General features: G+C 31.7%; 3 protein-coding genes across 3 annotated transcripts; all 3 read left to right on the plus strand.

The window, feature by feature from the left end:
* The first annotated feature begins 1,727 nt into the window (after positions 1-1,727).
* Positions 1,728-3,014, plus strand: LOC145556558 (uncharacterized). Its single transcript, XM_081618214.1, has one exon. The coding sequence runs from the start codon at positions 1,856-1,858 to the stop codon at positions 2,822-2,824; it is 969 nt and encodes a 322-aa protein (XP_081474340.1). The 5' UTR covers positions 1,728-1,855; the 3' UTR covers positions 2,825-3,014.
* A 1,190-nt stretch (positions 3,015-4,204) lies between these two features.
* LOC145555479 (putative folate-biopterin transporter 6) lies at positions 4,205-6,994 on the plus strand. Its single transcript, XM_081617216.1, has 5 exons — positions 4,205-4,373; positions 4,818-5,404; positions 5,586-5,690; positions 5,806-5,976; positions 6,416-6,994. The coding sequence occupies exons 1-5, from the start codon at positions 4,205-4,207 to the stop codon at positions 6,992-6,994; spliced, it is 1,611 nt and encodes a 536-aa protein (XP_081473342.1).
* An 8,636-nt stretch (positions 6,995-15,630) lies between these two features.
* Positions 15,631-17,838, plus strand: LOC145556559 (protein ELF4-LIKE 4-like). The gene is made up of 2 exons (XM_081618215.1): positions 15,631-15,835; positions 17,209-17,838. Exon 2 carries the CDS (start codon positions 17,268-17,270, stop codon positions 17,610-17,612), a length of 345 nt encoding a protein of 114 aa, XP_081474341.1. The 5' UTR covers positions 15,631-15,835; positions 17,209-17,267; the 3' UTR covers positions 17,613-17,838.
* The last annotated feature ends 1,943 nt before the right edge of the window (positions 17,839-19,781 follow it).

Consider the following 19,781-nt stretch of genomic DNA (forward strand, 5'->3'; position numbering starts at 1 on the left):
GCTGGTGCAAGGTGAATGTAGATGCTGGTGTTGTGGGCGCTATGGGTACGGGGTTGGGTGCCGTTCTCAGGGATGAATATGGGGCTGTTCAAGTGTGTGGTGTTGCTCAATCTCTTGATAGGTGGGATACGGCTGTGGCAGAGGCAAAGTCCGTGCTCTTTGGGATGCAATTGGCGAGGGATGCAAGGGTAAGCAGATTGGTGGTGGAAAGTGATTGTTTACAAATTGTTCAAGCTCTTAAGAATAAAGTATGAGGGTCTAGTTCTCTTTCTTTAATTTTAGATGATATTTTGCTTTTTAGTTCTTACTTTTCTTGTGTTAGTTGGTCATTTGTGAAGAGGGGAGGGAACAAAGTAGCTCATGATTTGGCTCATCTTCAACCTTGGGAGGATGGTCATCGTGTGTGGTTTGATGATTTCCCGTCTCATGTAATTGAACTTGCTACGGCTGATTTGGTTAATTAAGTTTGCCCTTTGGGGTTGTTTAAAAAAAAAAAAAAAAAAAAATTTATTTTTACTGAACTTAAATTATTTTTACTGAACTGAAATTATTTTTACTGATTTTCTATTATAATTCTTCTTTAAGAAAACCGAATTTTACTGAACTGAACTTATTTTTACTAAACTGAAATTATTTTTACTAAACTGAAATTAATTTTACTGAACTGAACTTATCTTTACTGAACTGAAATTATTTTTACTTAATATTATTTTTTTAAGGTGAATCAAACAGGGCCTAAGTATGCACTTTTAACAGTTTTTCTTAGAATTAGGCTAATACATACGGAGTAATCAGTAATGTGCAATATCATCCATTCTTATATCATAACCTCCCAACTTCTCCAAAGTTGATAGTTCGGTTTACAATAGCTCAATAACAAAAGGAGTTTTCATCGATTATAGTGAAGCCCTCATTAAGGCATCTACGTTCAACCTCAGCAAAACAAAATTCACAGCAAAAGCAACAACTCATCATAAAGAAGTTCAATTATCTCTCCATTTCTCCAATGTGGCATTCAGAATATTTAAATTGAAGGTGATAACCTTTTAGACATCAACTAGTAGCTGAATTGAGCATATTATCAAGAACACTCGTCCTTAAATGACTCAATTTCACATCTATTGTGAAGCAAATTAACTTTAACTTGTTTCCTATTCTTTGTTTTGATACGTTAGAAATTCTCCGAGTAGGGCTTTCTAATGATTATTTTTCTTACCTTATAAAAAATACGTACTGTCGTATATAATATATGATACAACTCATACGAGTATTAATTTCCAATATATTGGTGTATTTTTTTACCTCAAAAAAAAAAATATTGGTGTATTAAATATATATATATATATATATATATATATATATATATATATATATATATATATATATATATATATATATATATTTTTTACAACAAAATACTCGTACCAAATTGTATGACAGGAAAGACGTAAAAAAGCCCTAAAAAGTAACCACGTGGCAGAAACCATCATCTAATTCCTCACCATGCCAGAATCCAATTTCACAATAAAATCACAACCCTTGATCAACAAAACGGCTCTTAGACTTCCTCCAAATCCAACGGCTGAAATTGCACCGATCATTCATCTACTCTTTTTTGACCCTAAATCAAGGTCCCAATCACAAAATCATAACGTTAGAATAACCAAATCTCTTTTGATTAAACAAACAATCTTTCTCCCCAAACACACCATTACCCCAAAAAAAATACTCTACTTTCTCTCTCCTCTCTTTTCTCTCTCTTCGTCAAAATTCGACCGTTGGAAAGGAAAAATCACATTTTTACAAACCCAGAAAAAAAAACAGAGCAAATTTACTCAAACAATTAGATCGATCAATGGCTGAAACATTAACCCTTGATCCAAAAACCCTACTTCTTTCTCATTATTCTGATCCAAGCAATAACTCTTTTCAATTAATTACTGATCCTTACTTCATGGAACGTGGGCCTAGATACAACGCCTACGCTCAACTCAGAGAATCAAATCTCCGATCAAAAAGACTCAAATTTGAGGAAGATCAGCAGTTTTTGGAGATACCCAAATTAGATTCTTCACCAGAAACGAAAAATGAAGTCAGGTTTCAGGGGAATTTACTGGGTAATTGTACAAAAATTGAGGAAGATGAACAATTTCTGGAAATACCCAGGTCAGAATTCTCACCAGCAAAGAAGAAAAATGTCAGATTTCAGGGGAATTTGTTGGGTAACTGTAAAAAAATTGAGGAAGATGAACAATTTCTGGAGATGATACCCAGGTCAGAATTTTCACCAGCGAAGAAAAATGTAAGATTTCAGGGGAATTTACTGGGTAAAAGTAAGAGAATCAAGGAAGAAGAACAGATTTTAGAGATACCCAGATCAGAATTTTCACCAGCAAAGAAGAATTTAAGGTTTCAGGGGAATTTACAGAGTAACAGTAAAAAACAGGGGTACTCTGTTTTGGCTCAATCAGTGCCTGATTTTTCTTCTGCATTAAGGAAAGAGAATCGGAAACCATCTGAGAATCGGATTCCGAGGTTTGAGAAGAGCGCAACGCCTCCGCCATCGATGTCGAAAAGGGAGAAAATGATGGGAAGTGGGAGTAAATTAGGAGGTGTTGGAAGTAAATCTGTGAATTCAGGGGAAAAACAGAGTAGTGGGAAGTTGATGAGTATGGGAAGAAAGAGTTATGCTAGTATTGATGAATTGAAGGATTTGTCAATTGCTGCTGCTAATGCTATTAATGGTGAAAATAAGGTTGCAAAGAAGAGTGGTAATAGTAGTGTTTTGAGGAAGAGCACTGTTTTTAGTACTAGATATTATTGATATTATGATTTCATTTTTTTTTCATTATATTCTTTGATTGATATTGTTGTGTTTAGGTTGATTTTTGCCATTATCAATTCTTTTTTCTTGTGTTATATACTTCATATAGTTTGAATGTTGGGTTTGGGAAATGATATGTATTCATGTATGTATATGTGTGTGAATTTCAATTTCATTGGTATTTCATTAAAAAAAATACTACAATAAATCATGATTATGGTTGTTGGTTTCTCAATGGATATGTAAGCATGTTTTGGAATAATCTAAGAAGTCTGAAATTCATCCATGAATTGCTGACTAATTCTTGAATATAATGGAAATTTCTGTTCATGGTTTCATCAACTTATGGAATTTACTATTTTACTTATGCTATAAAAGCTTTATTCTGAGAGTGAAATTTTGAAACAAACTTCATGTGTTGATGCACCTCAACAATATGTCAGTTAGGAAAAACCATCACCGTATACTTAATGTGCCACGAGTTTTACGATTTCAAGCCAACTAAAAGTTCTTTAGGTAACTGGTAGCTCATTTGGTTAACCTAACTAAGTTTTAGGAGTAGTACTTTTTTATATAACTTAGAGATAAAGGTATATTTTATATCTCGTTCGTAACATTTAATTTTCTTATGCTCAAAGTGTTGAACTTATGCATACTACTATGACTAAGGGTTTTCATAAATTGGTCCGGACCGAAAAAATGGACCGGACCACTCCGGACCGAATTCGGATCGGACCGGACCAAATTAATCGGTCCGGTCTTCGGGTCTTAAAATTCATTTTTTTTCGAGGATTTCGGACCGGACCAATTTTTTTTATTAAAAATATGTGTGAAACTTTAAATATCTTAATAAGTTTAGAAAATTTTAACTTTATAAGCTTCTTTGCACTGAACATATAAAAAAAGACGTAAAAATGACGTTACAATATAGTTTTTCCAATACTTTTTTTTTTTGTGTTTTCCTAAACTTTATAAAAAATTTAGTATTCTTTTAAAAAAAATTCTTAAATCAGTCCAAAGCGGTCCGGTCCAGGTTTTGGACCGATTCTTTCGGTCCTAACTTAATCGGTCCGGTATTCGGTTCTTAAAATTCTAATTTACGGTCTTCGGTCCAATTCGGGTCGGTCCGGTCCGGTCCGATCTTGGACCGATGAACAGCCGTAACTATGACACGAGTTTTACAATTTTAAGCGGACTTACCTATAAGTCTGTCTGTCTGTGGGGGTAGCTTTACATTATCATTGCTTACATAATTAAACAAACTTCTTACATAAGATGTCCATTTGATAAAAATAGGATGCAAATGTTACGACTATTGTACCCTGTAATATAATTTTCTTTGAGAAACAAAACGGATATATAGGAGTTTGTTTCCTTATCATGGGATATCATCGACGGCCTTATTTTGTTGCTGCCGGTGTTATTAACATTTCTGTTGCAATTGTTGTTACACTTGTTCTGAAGTTGGCTGCAAGTTTGGCTCTTGTATTGGCGTTGCAGGTGGAATGGCAATTGCAACGCGACACGATTGATGCTTGTATAGCAAAGGGTAGCATAGAGGTGAATGAGTTATTTTAGCATCCAATTTGCAAAGTTTTAGACATAGCTTAACATTGTATAACAAAATCCTATCTGTGAAAGAATCATTGCTTAATTTTTTTCGTTTGTTTTCAAGTACCAATATCTAAAACAATACAATAAGGAGTACTTATTAATATAGATGTATTATAAGATAATCATAATCTATTATTCTATTGCCTCTTGTCCTCTTCACTAACTACGAAAATAAGGTTTATTAACTCTTACATGCCTTTAATTATTTTAGTTTATTAACTTCCATGTTACATAAAGTATTACAAGCTAAGAATGCACATCTCTTCAAATCTGAAAACTTTAAAAGTCAACCAATTTCATTTTGTTTCTCTATTTCCTCAATTCCCTTATTTTGCTTCCCAAAATAATCCCACATTGATCATGAGCTCTATTGAAACAGACTTCATGATTCCACCACATCACCAAAACCAAAAATCATCACTTGTTATGCAACCTCTTGAATGGCTCAAAATGATGTCTTCCATTTCCCATCCCACCCTCATCATTGGCATCATCGTCTACGGCCTCAACCTCGGCGTCATTGAGTCGTATTTTCGTGTCGTGACTGACTACTACTGGAAAGACGTCCAAAGGATCAACCCTTCCTCGGCTCAACTCTATGCCGGTCTTTACTTCATTCCTTGGATGTTAAGACCCCTTTGGGGCCTCTTGAGTGATGTTTTCCCTATAAGGGGATATCACCGGCGGCCTTATTTCATTGCCGCCGGTGTCGTTGGAGCTTCATCGGCAGTACTCGTGACAATGATCTCCACAATGTCTGTTAGCTTGGCTCTTGTTTGTTTCATTGGAGTCGTTTGTGGGATGGCCGTCGCAACTGCAACGATCGATGCTTGTATTGCTAAGCATAGCATTCAAGTCAAAGAGTTAGCCCCGGAATTGCAATCTCTTCGTGGGGTTTGTCTCTCTTTTGGAGACTTGTTTGGGTTTTTTATTAGTGGATTCATCATTCATTTGCTTGGACCTCAGGTTTCTTTTCTTCTTTTCACTCCACTTATTGGATGGTTATTTATTATGATTCATGTTAGCCGACCCCAAATCATTCTGTGACTAATTTAAGGCTTTGTTGTTGTGGTTGTTGTTCAGAATTCGACTTTTTTATTTTCTTGCACAAATGAGATTATAGGTGTTTTGATTTCTTCATTTGTAGGATGCACTCGGGCTTCTAACTATCGCACCAGCTTCATTTCTAGTTTTAGGATTCCTTATTTATGAATTAAGATCAGTTTCCAACCCTACTCATGCTTCTAACAAGGTAAGGTATATTTCAAATTTCATATAGTTCAAGTATTCAGCTATTCTTATGCATCTATAATCTTTGTTTTGTGCATATAAATTGGTTTTAATCATGTAAATGTACACAAACACAGGTTGCAGAAAGGGTAGGAAGCGCAATGGAGAATATGTATAAAACAATGAAGTTCCCACAAGTTTGGAAACCATCACTCTTCATGTTTCTATCTTTGGCCCTGAGTTATAGCACTCATGAAGGCCATTTTTACTGGTATACTGATCCTAAACTCGGTCCCGGGTTCTCTAAGGTATGTCCTTTCTCTTACTAATTTGCTGTCATTTACTTAATTGAATACTAAATTAGTAAATTCATCCCATGAAATAGCTTTATTATCTAAACAATGTGCTTATGACACAAATTAATTTACCCTCAAGTACTCTGCATCTATATTGACTAGACCAGCCAATTCGGTTCAACGAGACGGGTCAGGTTTAGGTTAAATTCAAGTTGTTTGGGTCATTTGGTTCGAGTGGTTTGGATTGCTTGGATCATTGTAAATTATGATAAATGGGTCAAATCGGGTCAATGGGCAGGGTTGGGTTTTCTCTCGGTAAAATATGTTAGAATCGGGTCAGATTGGGTCGGGTCAGGAATTGACAGGTCTAGTACTGACCCATTTGAAACATCTAATTGTTATTTTGAACAATATGTCAATATATATTGGTTTACTGTTTTATTGTTTGTAGGAATTTATTGGAATGGTGTATGCAATCGGAGCCGTGGGATCAATAGTAGGTGTATTCATCTACCACAAGTTCTTGAAAGATTTCCCTCTAAGAACACTCCTGTTCTATGCTCAACTCCTCTACGCCGCATCTGGAATGTTGGATCTTATGTTCATCCTAAGATGGAATTTACCACTTGGGATCCCTGATTCAATATTCATTATAATGGAGGAAACTGTTTTGCATATAATAGCGCGTATTCGATGGATGCCAATGGTAGTCTTGAGTACAAGGCTATGTCCTTTAGGCATTGAGGGAACGTTTTTTGCACTTCTAATGTGCATAGATAGCTTAGGCTCCCTCTCTTCTAAGATGATTGGAGGAGTGGTACTTCATCTCTTCAATATTTCAAGAAGTAATTTTAGTAATTTGTGGTTGGCAGTTCTTTTAAGAAATTGCTTGAGATTAGGTACACTTGCTTTAATCTTTCTTGTACCAAATGTAACACAACATGATGTTTTGGTACCTTCCAATAACAAATATAGTAATTCTAGGGTAGAGGAAGCAACGTTGGAACTTGTACCTTTGGCTAAAAATTAGAAATTTGATTACACCATAATATTTGGACGGATTGTAACTTACTGTAAGCATAATAGCGGATGTTTTAATATTTTTATACATACGAATGTATTAATCTTTTTCTAAACAAGTGCAAGTTACGGAGTACATTGCTACAAAGAGTTTCTAATCAAGTAAAAATGGGAGATCATTTAATTTCTTCTACACTGTGTTATTCATAGTTATTGGTTTATAGGGTTTTATTTCCGCAAAAATACTCCCTTGGTCCTAATTATAAGTGATACGTACGGATATTTTAAATAAAATTGGGACAAAGGCCGTAATTAATCAAAGTCCTTATAAGATATTCGTTTGATCAAAAAGATGTACAGTTTATAACTTAGAGAAAAAAGTGAATTTGTATTTCGTAACGTTAGTTTCTTGGAGTTGAAATTGATGAAGAAAAGGATAGAAATTTGGGAGTATGCATGATGAATTGATGAGCGATGATGTACCTTTGGTCATGGGTTTGTTGTTGATTTTGAGTTTCCTGGGCCTTAGAATTCAAGACTGCGACGGATGGCTTGGCCCAAGGCCCAAGGCCCAAACCTATAGATACAAATCCAAATGCAATAGAATAGATCAATAGAGATAGAAAAGCTAATAGCCAAGAATTTTAAAGTTGAAAATAAAGCTCAATTGCTAATGCAACAAAATATCCAAAACAAATTAATGGCTTTATCCAAACAACATACATGCTACAACATATCTCTTTGGGACCAATGATTTAAGGAAAAGTAAACAGACAAACTAATTAACAAAATGAAAGTGTTAGCTAGTTTGTTTTGTTTTTATTTATTTATTTATTTAGTATTTTTTTTTAAAATAGAATACGTGAAAAAAAGCTTAGTTATATACAGAGTATTAATGAACTAGAGCTTGTTATTGGGTAGGGTAACTCAATGATAATAGGGTCAGGGTCAAGCTTAAAGGGTTTTTAATGGACATAGTCTTCAACAGGTAAGGTCCTTATTGGGTAGGGTCAGTATATGGTCAAAATATTTTTTTTTTCAATTTAATAGACAAACAAAATAGATAATGTAAAAATAATTACATAGATACATTTATATTCATATATATATGTTTAATAATGACTTTGTTCAATATTTATTTTTAATTGATATTTTGTTGGTCCGCCCATTATCGACTCGCTATTACCTGTATTGGCCCGATCCACTATTGACCCTATAAAATGTGATCTTTTTTACCCAACCCGCATCGATCCTGACCCGACCCACCCAATAACTAGGTCTATACTAACTAGTACAACTATATATAAAGTCACAACTCAAGAGAGAGATAAAGCTAATACAGTCTCTACGATTCACTAATATATATGAATCATAAATATATTAGTGATGAAATCAAAGACATTTATATAATATAAAGTGTTTTATTTCAAATAGGTTGTGCATCATAACAATCGTAACCATCTAATCATATATTTTATAACTGTAAAATAATAAAGATATAATAACTCTAGGATTATTGTCTACTATTCCCAATCAATAATTAGTTTATTTTACACAAATCTCTTAGTACTTGCTAGCTACTTGCTACCTTGCAAAATATTTATAAGAACTAAATTGTCCCTACTATTACATAACTAGTTAGATCACATCACCCACAATATAGACCATTTGATTTTCCTAAATAAATAGATTGAGCCTTTATAAAATTAAACTAACCTAGGTCATCCTCAAATCCTCTAGTCTAGCTTACTATATTAGGTTTACGCCTAACATAGACAAATTTGAACATATCTTCCTATAATTTATTTATTTATTTATTTATTTTTGAAACAATCTTCTTATAATTTTTTAATTTATACTTATACCTTGTGTCTTTCGTTGCCATCGAGAAGACATTCATCACGTTAGTTAGCGTGTATATTTTCTGTGAGGCGTGAGGCGTGAGGCTGCATGACCCACCTCGTGTCAATATATTAAAAAAAAAATTACAAAAATTAAAAAAATAAATAAATTATTAGGTTCGGAGAATCTTCTTAGGCTCGGACCGAGCCTAAAGATCTTCCGAACCTTCATTCGAAAGCATGTGTCATGCACTTATTGGAGATAATAATATAAACCAAAACTTTATTATATAATGAAAAAATATATATATTCTCATTCACGTCCAAAACTAAGATCCGCCAACTAATTAACTAGGTTAATGTAGCATGGACCATCCCTAATTTGGTGTGCATTATTATTAATATATAATTAACTCTTTAAATCATGCTTTTTAATTCTTATAATTAAGAAAAAAAAAAACACCATAAGATGTCAAGCCAACCTTAAACTAGTAAGTTAACTTAATGGAAGAAAGTTGATTCATTTATAGTGGTAGTAGGAATAATTGTGATGAGAGTTTCTTATAAAAGAAATATTAATTAATCTTATCCACCGTCCTTAAACTCGCGTTAATTAATATCTTTCTTGTAATTGTGCAATTTGGTAACGACAGCTAGATATTCACATCACTTAAATACAGTGTCTAGTTGTTAATTAGTCTATTAATCTAAATTTGTCGCCCCTAAACGGACCATAGATTAGAATCATCTTTTTTAAGTAATTATGTACATATCAACTCAACGTGGTATACTGCTGTTTGATAAGCAATAGTAGTAATATTTGTTGATGATAATTAAAGTTTTGGATTTCTTTGGAAATTATTGATAGTTTAAGTGCTTCTATGTGTTTATCTCAGATCAAGATCATACACTTTCTGGATAAAGTCGTAACATCACTAACATGGGAGTCCAAATCTATTTAGCTAATTTGGTAATTGGAAGTTTTATGCTATATTTATTTCCGACATTAACAAAAAGTATGGATAAGATAAATTCATGTAAAATGATTTCAAATAATGATGAATAAGAATAATTCAAGTTCAATTGACTATTAAAGTAGATATAACTAATTTCAATAAGTTCAAATAATATAAGATAAATCGAGTAGATAGATCACATCCTAATAACTAATTTAAAATAATATAGTATTCATATTTATTTTTAATGATTAAAATGTTGATTATTTACAGATACAAATGTGTTCACAAGTTTTCATCTTTCACATGAGTGTACACTAGTCACAGTATATAGTTTCAAGAGAGTGTGGAATAGCTCAATCCGATTTCAGAGATTGATTCTCATCATCCGTCCTCGTTACTCTCTAAAACACCAAATAAAAAAAAAAACAATAAAAAGAAGGTTAATTTTTAAATTACCACCCAAAAATGTAACCATTTTCAAACTAACCACCCATTTAATTTTTTATTTTTAATTATCACCCCTTAAATTAAATAAATGCTCAGATTACCATCCATTTCAAAAAATCCGGTGGATTTTTCGTCTGTAGGCCCCACCTAACACTTATTTTGACCATTTTGACTGATTTTTCTCTTTAAAAATACTCTCTAAACTTAAATTCACATTTCCTTCACCAAATTCTACCAACTTTCAAAGAGAAAAATGTGAATTGAAGTTAGGAGAGTGTTTTTAAAGAGAAAAATCCGGGGAGGGGGGGAAATCAGCCAAAAGGGTCAAAATAAGCATTAGGTGGGGCCCACAGATGAAAAATCCACCGGATTTTTGAAATGGTGGTAAACGGGTGACTAGTTTGAAAATGGTTACATTTTTTGGAGGTAATTTAAAAAAATTCCTAAAAAGAATATATATATGATTTTACTTTTCGAATCATGGTCATGAGTTTCAACCTACGCAAAAACCGTGGGGGAAAGGCAACCTTTAGGCAATCAGGCTCCTCAACTTGGTGGGCTTGTGAGTTTGAGACATATCTTTCTAAGACAAGTTTTTTTACAAAAACAAAGAAAAAAAAAATGTAATAAACTTGTAATCCCCCATATTTATAAATATATTATAAATGAAATTATATATTATTTATAATATTTATTTGTATTTTTCCAAAATTTAATTTCAAAAGTTTCAAATTATTTTTGGGGTTGATAAACGATTTTATTACAAAGAACTTTTTATGAACCTTCCTTCTATAATTTATGTCCAACAAACAAACCAAACCCAGTTTACTTTCTTAATTGACCCATTAATTTAATGAGGCCCAATATCCCTACTTACCCTACTACTCTCTCTCCTATAAATACCCCATACATCCCCAAAAATTTCCCCACACAAAAGGTTAGTCTTATTTTCTTTCTCCTTTGTTTTATTAATTTGTGTAATTATAATTATTGATTATGGGTTTTGATTTTATTGTTTGAAATTAATTTAATTAGTATCAAATTGTATTTTGATGATTAAACTTTATAATTTCAGATTTTATAAATGTTATCATTTTCAGATTTTGTAAATTTAATAACCTAGGGTTTTTAATCATTGAAAATCATGATTTTAGGGTTTTTATGAACAATCGATTTAGGGCTTTTATAGTAATGATGTTTTGAAATTTTGGTGATTGTACTACTAATTAGTTTAACTTAATTCCAGATTATTTTGAACACGTAAATTCGTGTTTTAATGTTTAGATTTTGGTTCGTTAATATTAATCCCGTTTTAATCCCGATCAGGTTCTGAACTCATCCGATTTTGACAAAAAAGTAGTGTTTTCCATGTGGAAATAATGTTTTAAGAAAGGTAGTGAGTACCACCCTCTCGTGGCCAAATTCAGCCTCTAAATATGATTTTCGGGCAGTTTTTGATTTTAACGAAGTTTTTTTTATGCTTAATGTTTATAATTAGTTTTGGGTTTTGATTTTATAGTATAAAGTTTATATTTTTAGTATCAAAATCATGTTTTTATGTTTTAAACTAATAATTTCAGATTATAATTGTTGTTATAATTTTCAGATTTTATAATTTTAAAAACCTAGGGTTTCAATTTATTTAAATTGGGATTTTAGGGTTCTTATGACTAATTAAATTGGGGCTTTTGTTCCTATTGTATTTCTAATGCATAATTAACCATAAAAACATGTTTTTAATGAAGTTTTAAGGAGTTTTAATCTAAATTATATTGCTGGAAATTTGGTTAAGTATTAATTTATTATTGTTGCTTGTTTTCTAGGAAGTGATTATTTCTTAGGAGACTTTTAAGTGATTAAAAGTGGCACAAAGGATTGTTTATACGAGGTACGTACATGTCTACTTCGTTGTAAGTAGTATCATGTTTAGGTACCAAAGAAAAGAACTTAGTTTCATGATTAGAGAACACTTGGATGAAAATTGTTTGGTTATACATTTAATTAATTCATGTGCTTATGTTTATGAGACATGTTTTGGTGAATTGATTATGTTTGTATGGAATTATGGATGCAAACATGTTGAATTATATTGGATTAATTGTTTGTATGGAATGTTGATACAGGCATATTTTTATTGGATCGGTTTGTTAACCACATTTGGATTATTAAAGGATTGAAATTGAATGGTTTAAGTGGAGTGAATTTATTAATTATTCCACAAGGTTGTTATTTTATTTATTACTCAATCATGACTTGTTAGTATGTTGAGTAAAGGTGGATTAAGCCGAAATGGCTAGGTGGGTTGACTATGTTCAACAATTTTGAATAATTTGGAAGTTTAATGGAATTAAAGGTCAACTTGTGATGTGATCACCATTGTCCTAGATAAGATTAAAAGTGAATTGATGTATGATTGTTATGTATGGTCTTCTTGATTGAGTCGGCTATTAATTAAAATTGTAATCACGTAAAGTGAAACATGGATGAGCAGTAAAACTCTGGAAAGCGTGCACTTCTAGAGTATTGACAATTATGGGTTGGGGTACACGGTGGTAGCCCGTGGCTTTTCGAGGCTTGTTTGATCAACATGTCATCTTTTCTTTTGGTATTTACATTTTTATTTTATAATGAAAGTTAGATGGGATCCTAGACTAACTTTGTGAGAATGGAGTCGCGCTCATTCTTGCATCGCGCTAAACTTTTATTTTAAATGGTCATTTGGGACCAAAATGATTTGGTGGATTGGACAACCTCGTCTATTGCTTACTCCAACTAAATTAATTAAATTAAATATAAAGAGTCAAGTGTTTGGGATTGATTAGCAAGTATGTTGAGTCGATTGAATTGTTTAAGTGTGGAGTCTTGATTAATGAATTTATGTTGTATGTTTATTTACTTTAACTAGTTGAGCATGCTGGATTTTGTGCGTTGTAGCTTGTATGTACTCAGCTTTGCTGATTGCGTGCTTTTGTGTGTTTTCTTTTGGTCATGGCCTTCGCCTTTCAATGACCCTGTGATGATCCAATTATTACACTTGTATTATTGGGGAGCAGTATTGCACAGGTTAGCTTGATGATGTGAAGTTCGGGGATTTGACATACGCATTGTCAAGGGATTGGTGTGATTGAGAGAATTCGTTCTTTGTGTTGAACTTATTTATGTTTTACTACTTTAATTATGTTTTGGGACTTTGATTATTGGTTTGGTTTTAAATAAGGGCCTTTATGGTTCCAATTTGTAAGCTTTGACTTATTGGTTTTCTAAATTATATATTTTAAGATTTAAGTTGGATTTCCGCTGCAATACTTTGATAAAGCCTTAACGTTTTAACACGTGGCGGTAACATGCCAATGGTTCTCCTCTATTTTTATTTAAAGTAAGTGGTTTGGAAAAGGGAGAATTATTGGGGTGTTACAAAACTAAAGTTCCGCTATGTTGTTTGAGATGGTTATTTTTTATATTATTTATTAATTTTTATACTTTTAATTTTTTTACATTAACAATTGAAATTAAATTACTCATCATCGTTGTCATCAATTTTTACTTATTAAAATTTATTTTTCATAAAAATAAAAATATATAAGTTGTTGATTAGGGCTATATGCATTAAGGGTGTGTTTTATTCACCTGATTTTATATGAACTTATTAACCCTTATTAAATTAAAACTTATTTTAGTTATAAATTAAACTTGGTAGTTCTGATTAACCCTTATCACAACTTATCTGAACTTATTTTTCCTGAACTTATCTTATATGAACATATTAACCCTTATATGAACTTATTAACCCTGAAATAAGTAGAAATAAAGTGAATATATTCGGCCTATTACATATGTAGTATGTTAAATTAAATGATTCCATTACTATGCAATTATAATCCATGTTTATAAAAATCAAAATCAATAATTTTTACTAAGAGGATTTGGTTTATTTTGAGTAAAATTTATTCAAAAAAAATCTAAAATAGTGTTGTTTTCTTTTATCAATTTATGGATTGTTTAAACGGATAAGATAAGGATGCATGATATTTTAGGCATACGTATTTTCTCGAGACTAAATCCAAATTAATCAAAGGCAAAGGATAATGTCTCCTTTTGCTTTATTTTGAGATTTTCTTTACCTATTATAACATGATCATAACTTACTATTCCCCTTGTTTTTGAAACTTTGAGTGATTCCAATACAAGTGGAATTTTGGGCATTAATACCTTCTTTATGCTTCAATGAAATTTAATTAGATATATCTCTATTTTTAATTTTCATATATATATATATAGTTTATTATGTAGCTTGAGATGTTTTAATTACAACATTGCATTTAAAAATGTACTATTTAAAGTTAGTGATCTCCAACATTTGAGAATACTAGGGTGGCTAACGTGCGCGATGCGTATCATAGATAACTTTTTTAGTTGACAATATAATGAGGGGAAATATGTTAAATAAATAAAATAAAATAAAATATTTTGAGGGTATAATTATTCAAATACTAAAGTTAGAGTTTAGAATATGTATGATTGTTCAAATACTATTCGTAAGACATAAATCATTAAATCATTTAAGGAAAAACTTAGAGGCAATTAATATCATATCAATTAGAGCATATGAGTAAACAAGCATTTTTAGGATATAATAGCCATCGCACTATTTATAAGTGTTTTCTCGTACTTTTAAAATAAACTAGGGCAGCTAATGCGCGCGCCATATCGAGCCATATTCGGAAGTTCTTTTGGTTTGACCTTAAATCATGAATTTAGTTGTTGATATGTAACAACTATGTTTAGGGGTTTAATTGTCCAAAGCAACTTTTTGAGGGATAAATTTGGCATCACACTATTCATAAGAGTAGTTTTATACTTTTTATAAGGTATGGATATATAAATGCCCACATTGTAACTCTCTCGACCCACAAATATCTAAATCTCATTGACTACTCAATGTCCACTGTAACTGCGTAACTCTTCTATCGATTAATTACCCTTGCCCACAGATATCCAACTTTAGAGATTAAATCCCGTCGACATCAATGCCCACTGTAACTATGTAATCTCTCAATCCACATATTATTTTGCCACACAAATACCCAATACAAGAGATGATCAGATCCCGCTGACATCAATGCCCGCTATAACACTATAAATATCCATATTCGGCATTAGAGATCAAATCCCATCAACATCAATATCCTCCGTAACTCCGTAATTAACCCTACCCACAGATAACAAAAATAAAATTGTTTTTATTGATGTCAGCAAAGTTATGGGAATGTAATATCTGTTTTTTGGAGTATTTTTAAATAAAAGTAATTTTAAATGTTTTTGGTAGCATGCGTTTAATACTAAAAGGGGTGTCGTTTTAAGGAGAGAGAATAGTGCTCATATTACATGTGCTTGTAGGATCTAACAATTGGGCTGAAGCTCTAACACATAAAAAACACAAGCCAAACCAGAAACAGCCAAAGGGCGTCCTTCCTTCTCCTTCTTCTTTCCTCACTAATTTCCCCCAATTTTTGAGGAATTTCAAGATCAATTTCACAGCAATTCAAGATCATTACTTTCATATTCAATCTTTTTTCCCAGAAATCAAACTCAATCATTCACCAGGTAAATTAATAAAATTTTACTTATATTCTTTCATTTCTTTAACTTTTCTTTCCATTTGTTAATTATTTTAATTTAAACTTTTTAAATCGGTAAGCTTAAGTAATTTTCAGATTTGAATACGCCACTTTTTTAATCTAATCTTTAATTAATTTTTCTGGGGTTTGTTCCTTTTAATCACTTCTTAATTACTCTTTGTTGGGTACCTCTTAATTTCTGTTGTTTCACTCTAATTTTTGAGTTTGAGTCCAATTCAGAGTATCTTCTTTCTGGGCATTTTTTTTTTCTTCTTCTAATTTTTTGAAATTCAAAATATTAGAATTTAATTAGCTTAATTATGTAATTCAATGATATGTACAGTATTACTTCATATGTATGAATTCAGAATTATAGGTTAATTTGAATTATTTAATTTTAATAATTGTAGTTTGGGAATTGTGTGCAAATTTCGTACAAGAAAATTATAATGAGGGGATTTGATAGAGAGAGATTCTTCTTTGAAACTGTGAAAACTTTAGGTGGGTATTTCAGAGTACATTTGAAAAAGGTTCCCTTTTATGGAAAATGGGATCTGCTTTTCACATCTCATTATACCCAAAAAGAATTTATAATTATTATCATTTTCCCACAACAGTTAAAATTTTCACCAATAATCCAAATTTACCTGAAATCAGATAAATTAAATAATTATGATGGTAGGGGACAATTCAATTTGTGGAGGTCATGATTTCATCTTTAGTACAAATTGTCGCTTTGGTACAAAAAAATTTGGTGTGTAATCAATTATTTGCCGTTTTTTTGATTTCGACCTCTGATTATGAAGATGATATGATTAAGGTTTGTTGTTAAGATTGTAATTTTATGTCATAATTATGGATTAAACTTCTCTGACTACGAAATGGTATGAGTAAAATTTGTTGATTTTATGTCTTAGTTATGTATTTGGAGTTTTGGACCTCTCTAACTACAAGAATGGTAGTAAGATTTGTTGTTAAGATTGTGATTTTCCTCGTATGTTGTAATTATGGATTTGAAGCTATCTATGAAGATGGTATATTGGTATGAGTTAGATTTGTTGTTAAGATTGTGATTTTAGTATTTTACTCGTATGTCATTATCATGGATTCGAAACTCTGACTACGAGGATGATATGAGTAATTTTGTTGTGTAGATTGTGATTTCATGTCATAATTGTCTATTCAAACTCTGACTTCGAGGATGATATGAGTGAGAATTGATAAAGATTGTTGTAGTATTCCAACCCATCTTGTTTAGATTGTGAATTTATGCTGTTTGTGTTTTCGACTTTGATTCAACACACTACTCGTATTCAATGATCCTAATGAAGTTGGTAATTTTTCGAAATTGCTTGGCAGTTGGGAGGAAGGACAAGTGAATTTGTTGCTGTGGATTGGGAAAGTGTTGGATTCTAAAAATGGAAGGAGACACATTTTCAGGACTAGGAAATGGTACACAGGTAGACAGTAAGGTATTACAGACATTTCAGAAGAGTTTTGTGCAAGTTCAGAGCATATTGGATCAGAACAGATTGCTAATCAATGAGATCAACCAAAATCATGAATCAAGGATTCCTGATAACCTTTCCAGGAATGTGGGCCTAATAAGGGAGCTTAACAATAATATAAGGAGGGTGGTTGACCTTTATTCTGATCTTTCTCATTCCCTAACTCGATCCATGGAAGCGTCATCAGAAGGTGATTCCAGCGGTGTTCTAAAATCCGATGCCAAAGCTACTCACAAGAGAAATCGGCCTGGTTAGCTAGCTCCTCGTATCAACTCGACTTTGTCATTATTAGATGTTTTTAATTCTTTATCTTTGGTGGGCATTGAGCTAAATGCATATATCTATATAGTATGTATGTGCATTGAGGTAGAGGAAAATGATTTAGAGTTTTCTGCAACTCTTCTTGTATTCGGATACTTCTTTCTGATAGTTACCTTCCCCCTTTTTTCTGATGAACAAAAAATGATTAAAAAAAAAAATTTCATAAATAATTCTTCAAGTCTCAATGGATATGTAACTTCTTTGTTACTCTGAATCCAGTTGAAAATCAATCATGCTTCTTTAATTTCAGCCCTGAAGATAATTTTTCCTGTTTTTGGTCAAAGTTGATTTGTTTGATACTTTATATCTTTCTTTATTGCTCTATCATTATGTTTGTGTAAGTCAATGAATTAATCTAAAGAGTAATCACAAGGCTAATGGTATAATGTCCCCTTTTGTTTGTTGTTATCAACTAAACCTATAATTAAGATTCACTGTTATAATGTAATTTGAACTAATACTGTAACACCTAAACTCAAATAACATGTGTATTATTGCTAAAAAATTTGAAGAAGACAATTCATTACACCTCTTTTGATCAATTTGATCAAAATTTCTTTGATAAATTTCTTTAGAATGCCAAAATTCCCCTTTTTTCCTTCTGTTATAGAGCATGAGGCTTTGCTCAGAACTGAAGCAATAGAAAAGTGGCAGAAACTGTTTTGAGGTCTTTCATTTGAAAATCAAAATCCCTTTTTACTACTACAACAACTTCTACTGTTGTTTTTTTTTGGGTGTTTGTGTTTGTAGAATTCATGAAATCATGCAAATACTCTGCCAAGATGCTCTGAAAAAATTGGAGGAAAAAAAAAAACAGCTTTTAACAATTTTTTTAAAAAAGATCTTTTTTTTCTTTGGGGGGGTTTACAAATCACACACCACCACAAGAACAGAATCTAAGATAAGGGGGGTATATGATTAACTTATTTGACCAATTTAAATTTTTTTTGTTTATGTTGTTGTTTTTGATTTTATGATTTGATGTGATTTGTAATTTACCTTTTATATCCTATCACCAATAGCATTAATTTCATGGATATTATAATATAGAAAATGAAAATGAAAATGAAAATGAAAATATAAAAAGGTGGGACTGTATAACATAGGTAGATCAAAAGCTATACTATAGTTGGTATAATTAAATAGACAGATATACAAAACAGTGAACCCCAACAGTATGACAAAGGGGCCCAAATTACTTCTTTTTTAATGGGGAATTGAAACAATCTTTCCATGCTTATCTATCCTTTTTCTCTACTTGAGATTTTTTTCTCTCTTTTTTTTTTTTTCTTTTTTCTCCTTTTCCAAATTTCTTGTTCATTTTTTTTTTTTTTTTTATGTTTTTTTTTTAGGATAAACTGAAAATAATTAAACTGAACTGATTGGGGGTTAAACTGAACTGAATAGAGCTGAAGTGAATTGTTTATGAAAGAAGGAAAATTAAAAAAAAAAAAATTGAACTGAAGTAAACTGAAAGTAAGTTGAACAAAACAAGCCCTTACTCGGTTACTCCCTCAATTCAACCGTTTCTATATAGACATAGATGTGCAGTGCATTGCACAACTTTAACTGTTAATACAATATAGTTTAGATATGAAGGGAGTAGTAGAATTTCTTTTGATATCTTCAATTCTACCAGCGCAGTAGACAGTAGTGCTACTCTTATACTGTTGTTTAATGCAAGTAGATGTCCTTTTGTATTTAAATTCAACTGATTGGATGCACAGTTGTTCTCTTTCTATAAAACAAAACCAAAAAACAAAGGAATCTAGGAGTTGTGTTGGTAGACCCTCATTAATAAGTGTTGATCAACTTGGGCATGTAGCCTGTACTTCTGGTGTGTAGTGTAGCCCTTTGATTTGAAAAAAAAAAAAAAAAGGAAAAAAAAAAAAAAAACTACCTTTCTAGTACAACAAGCTTAGTGCATCCACTTTTCAGGTTCATCTATGCTACCCTTAGGTTAATTTTCACTAATCTTGTTGTGCCTTATCTTCATTTGACTTGTTTCACAAAATTACATATCGTCTTGTGAGTGTCTTATGCTAATCTTGTCTGGATCTTTCTTCTGTGTCACTTTCTGTCAAAAAAAAAAAAAAAAAAACG

Source organism: Chenopodium album, chromosome 8, assembly GCF_948465745.1.
Source record: "Chenopodium album chromosome 8, dcCheAlbu1.1, whole genome shotgun sequence".
Taxonomy (NCBI): domain Eukaryota; kingdom Viridiplantae; phylum Streptophyta; class Magnoliopsida; order Caryophyllales; family Amaranthaceae; genus Chenopodium; species Chenopodium album.

What these genes read in the sequence shown, in the direction of transcription:
- LOC145556558 (XM_081618214.1), top strand. Translation starts at nt 1,856, where the DNA reads ATGGCTGAAACATTAACCCTTGATCCAAAAACCCTACTTCTTTCTCAT.
- LOC145555479 (XM_081617216.1), top strand. Translation starts at nt 4,205, where the DNA reads ATGGGATATCATCGACGGCCTTATTTTGTTGCTGCCGGTGTTATTAAC. An exon ending in TGATGCTTGTATAGCAAAGG is followed by an intron (nt 4,374 to 4,817) that starts GTAGCATAGAGG and finishes CTATTGAAACAG; the next exon opens with ACTTCATGATTCCACCACAT. An exon ending in CTACTCATGCTTCTAACAAG is followed by an intron (nt 5,691 to 5,805) that starts GTAAGGTATATT and finishes ACACAAACACAG; the next exon opens with GTTGCAGAAAGGGTAGGAAG.
- LOC145556559 (XM_081618215.1), top strand. Translation starts at nt 17,268, where the DNA reads ATGGAAGGAGACACATTTTCAGGACTAGGAAATGGTACACAGGTAGAC.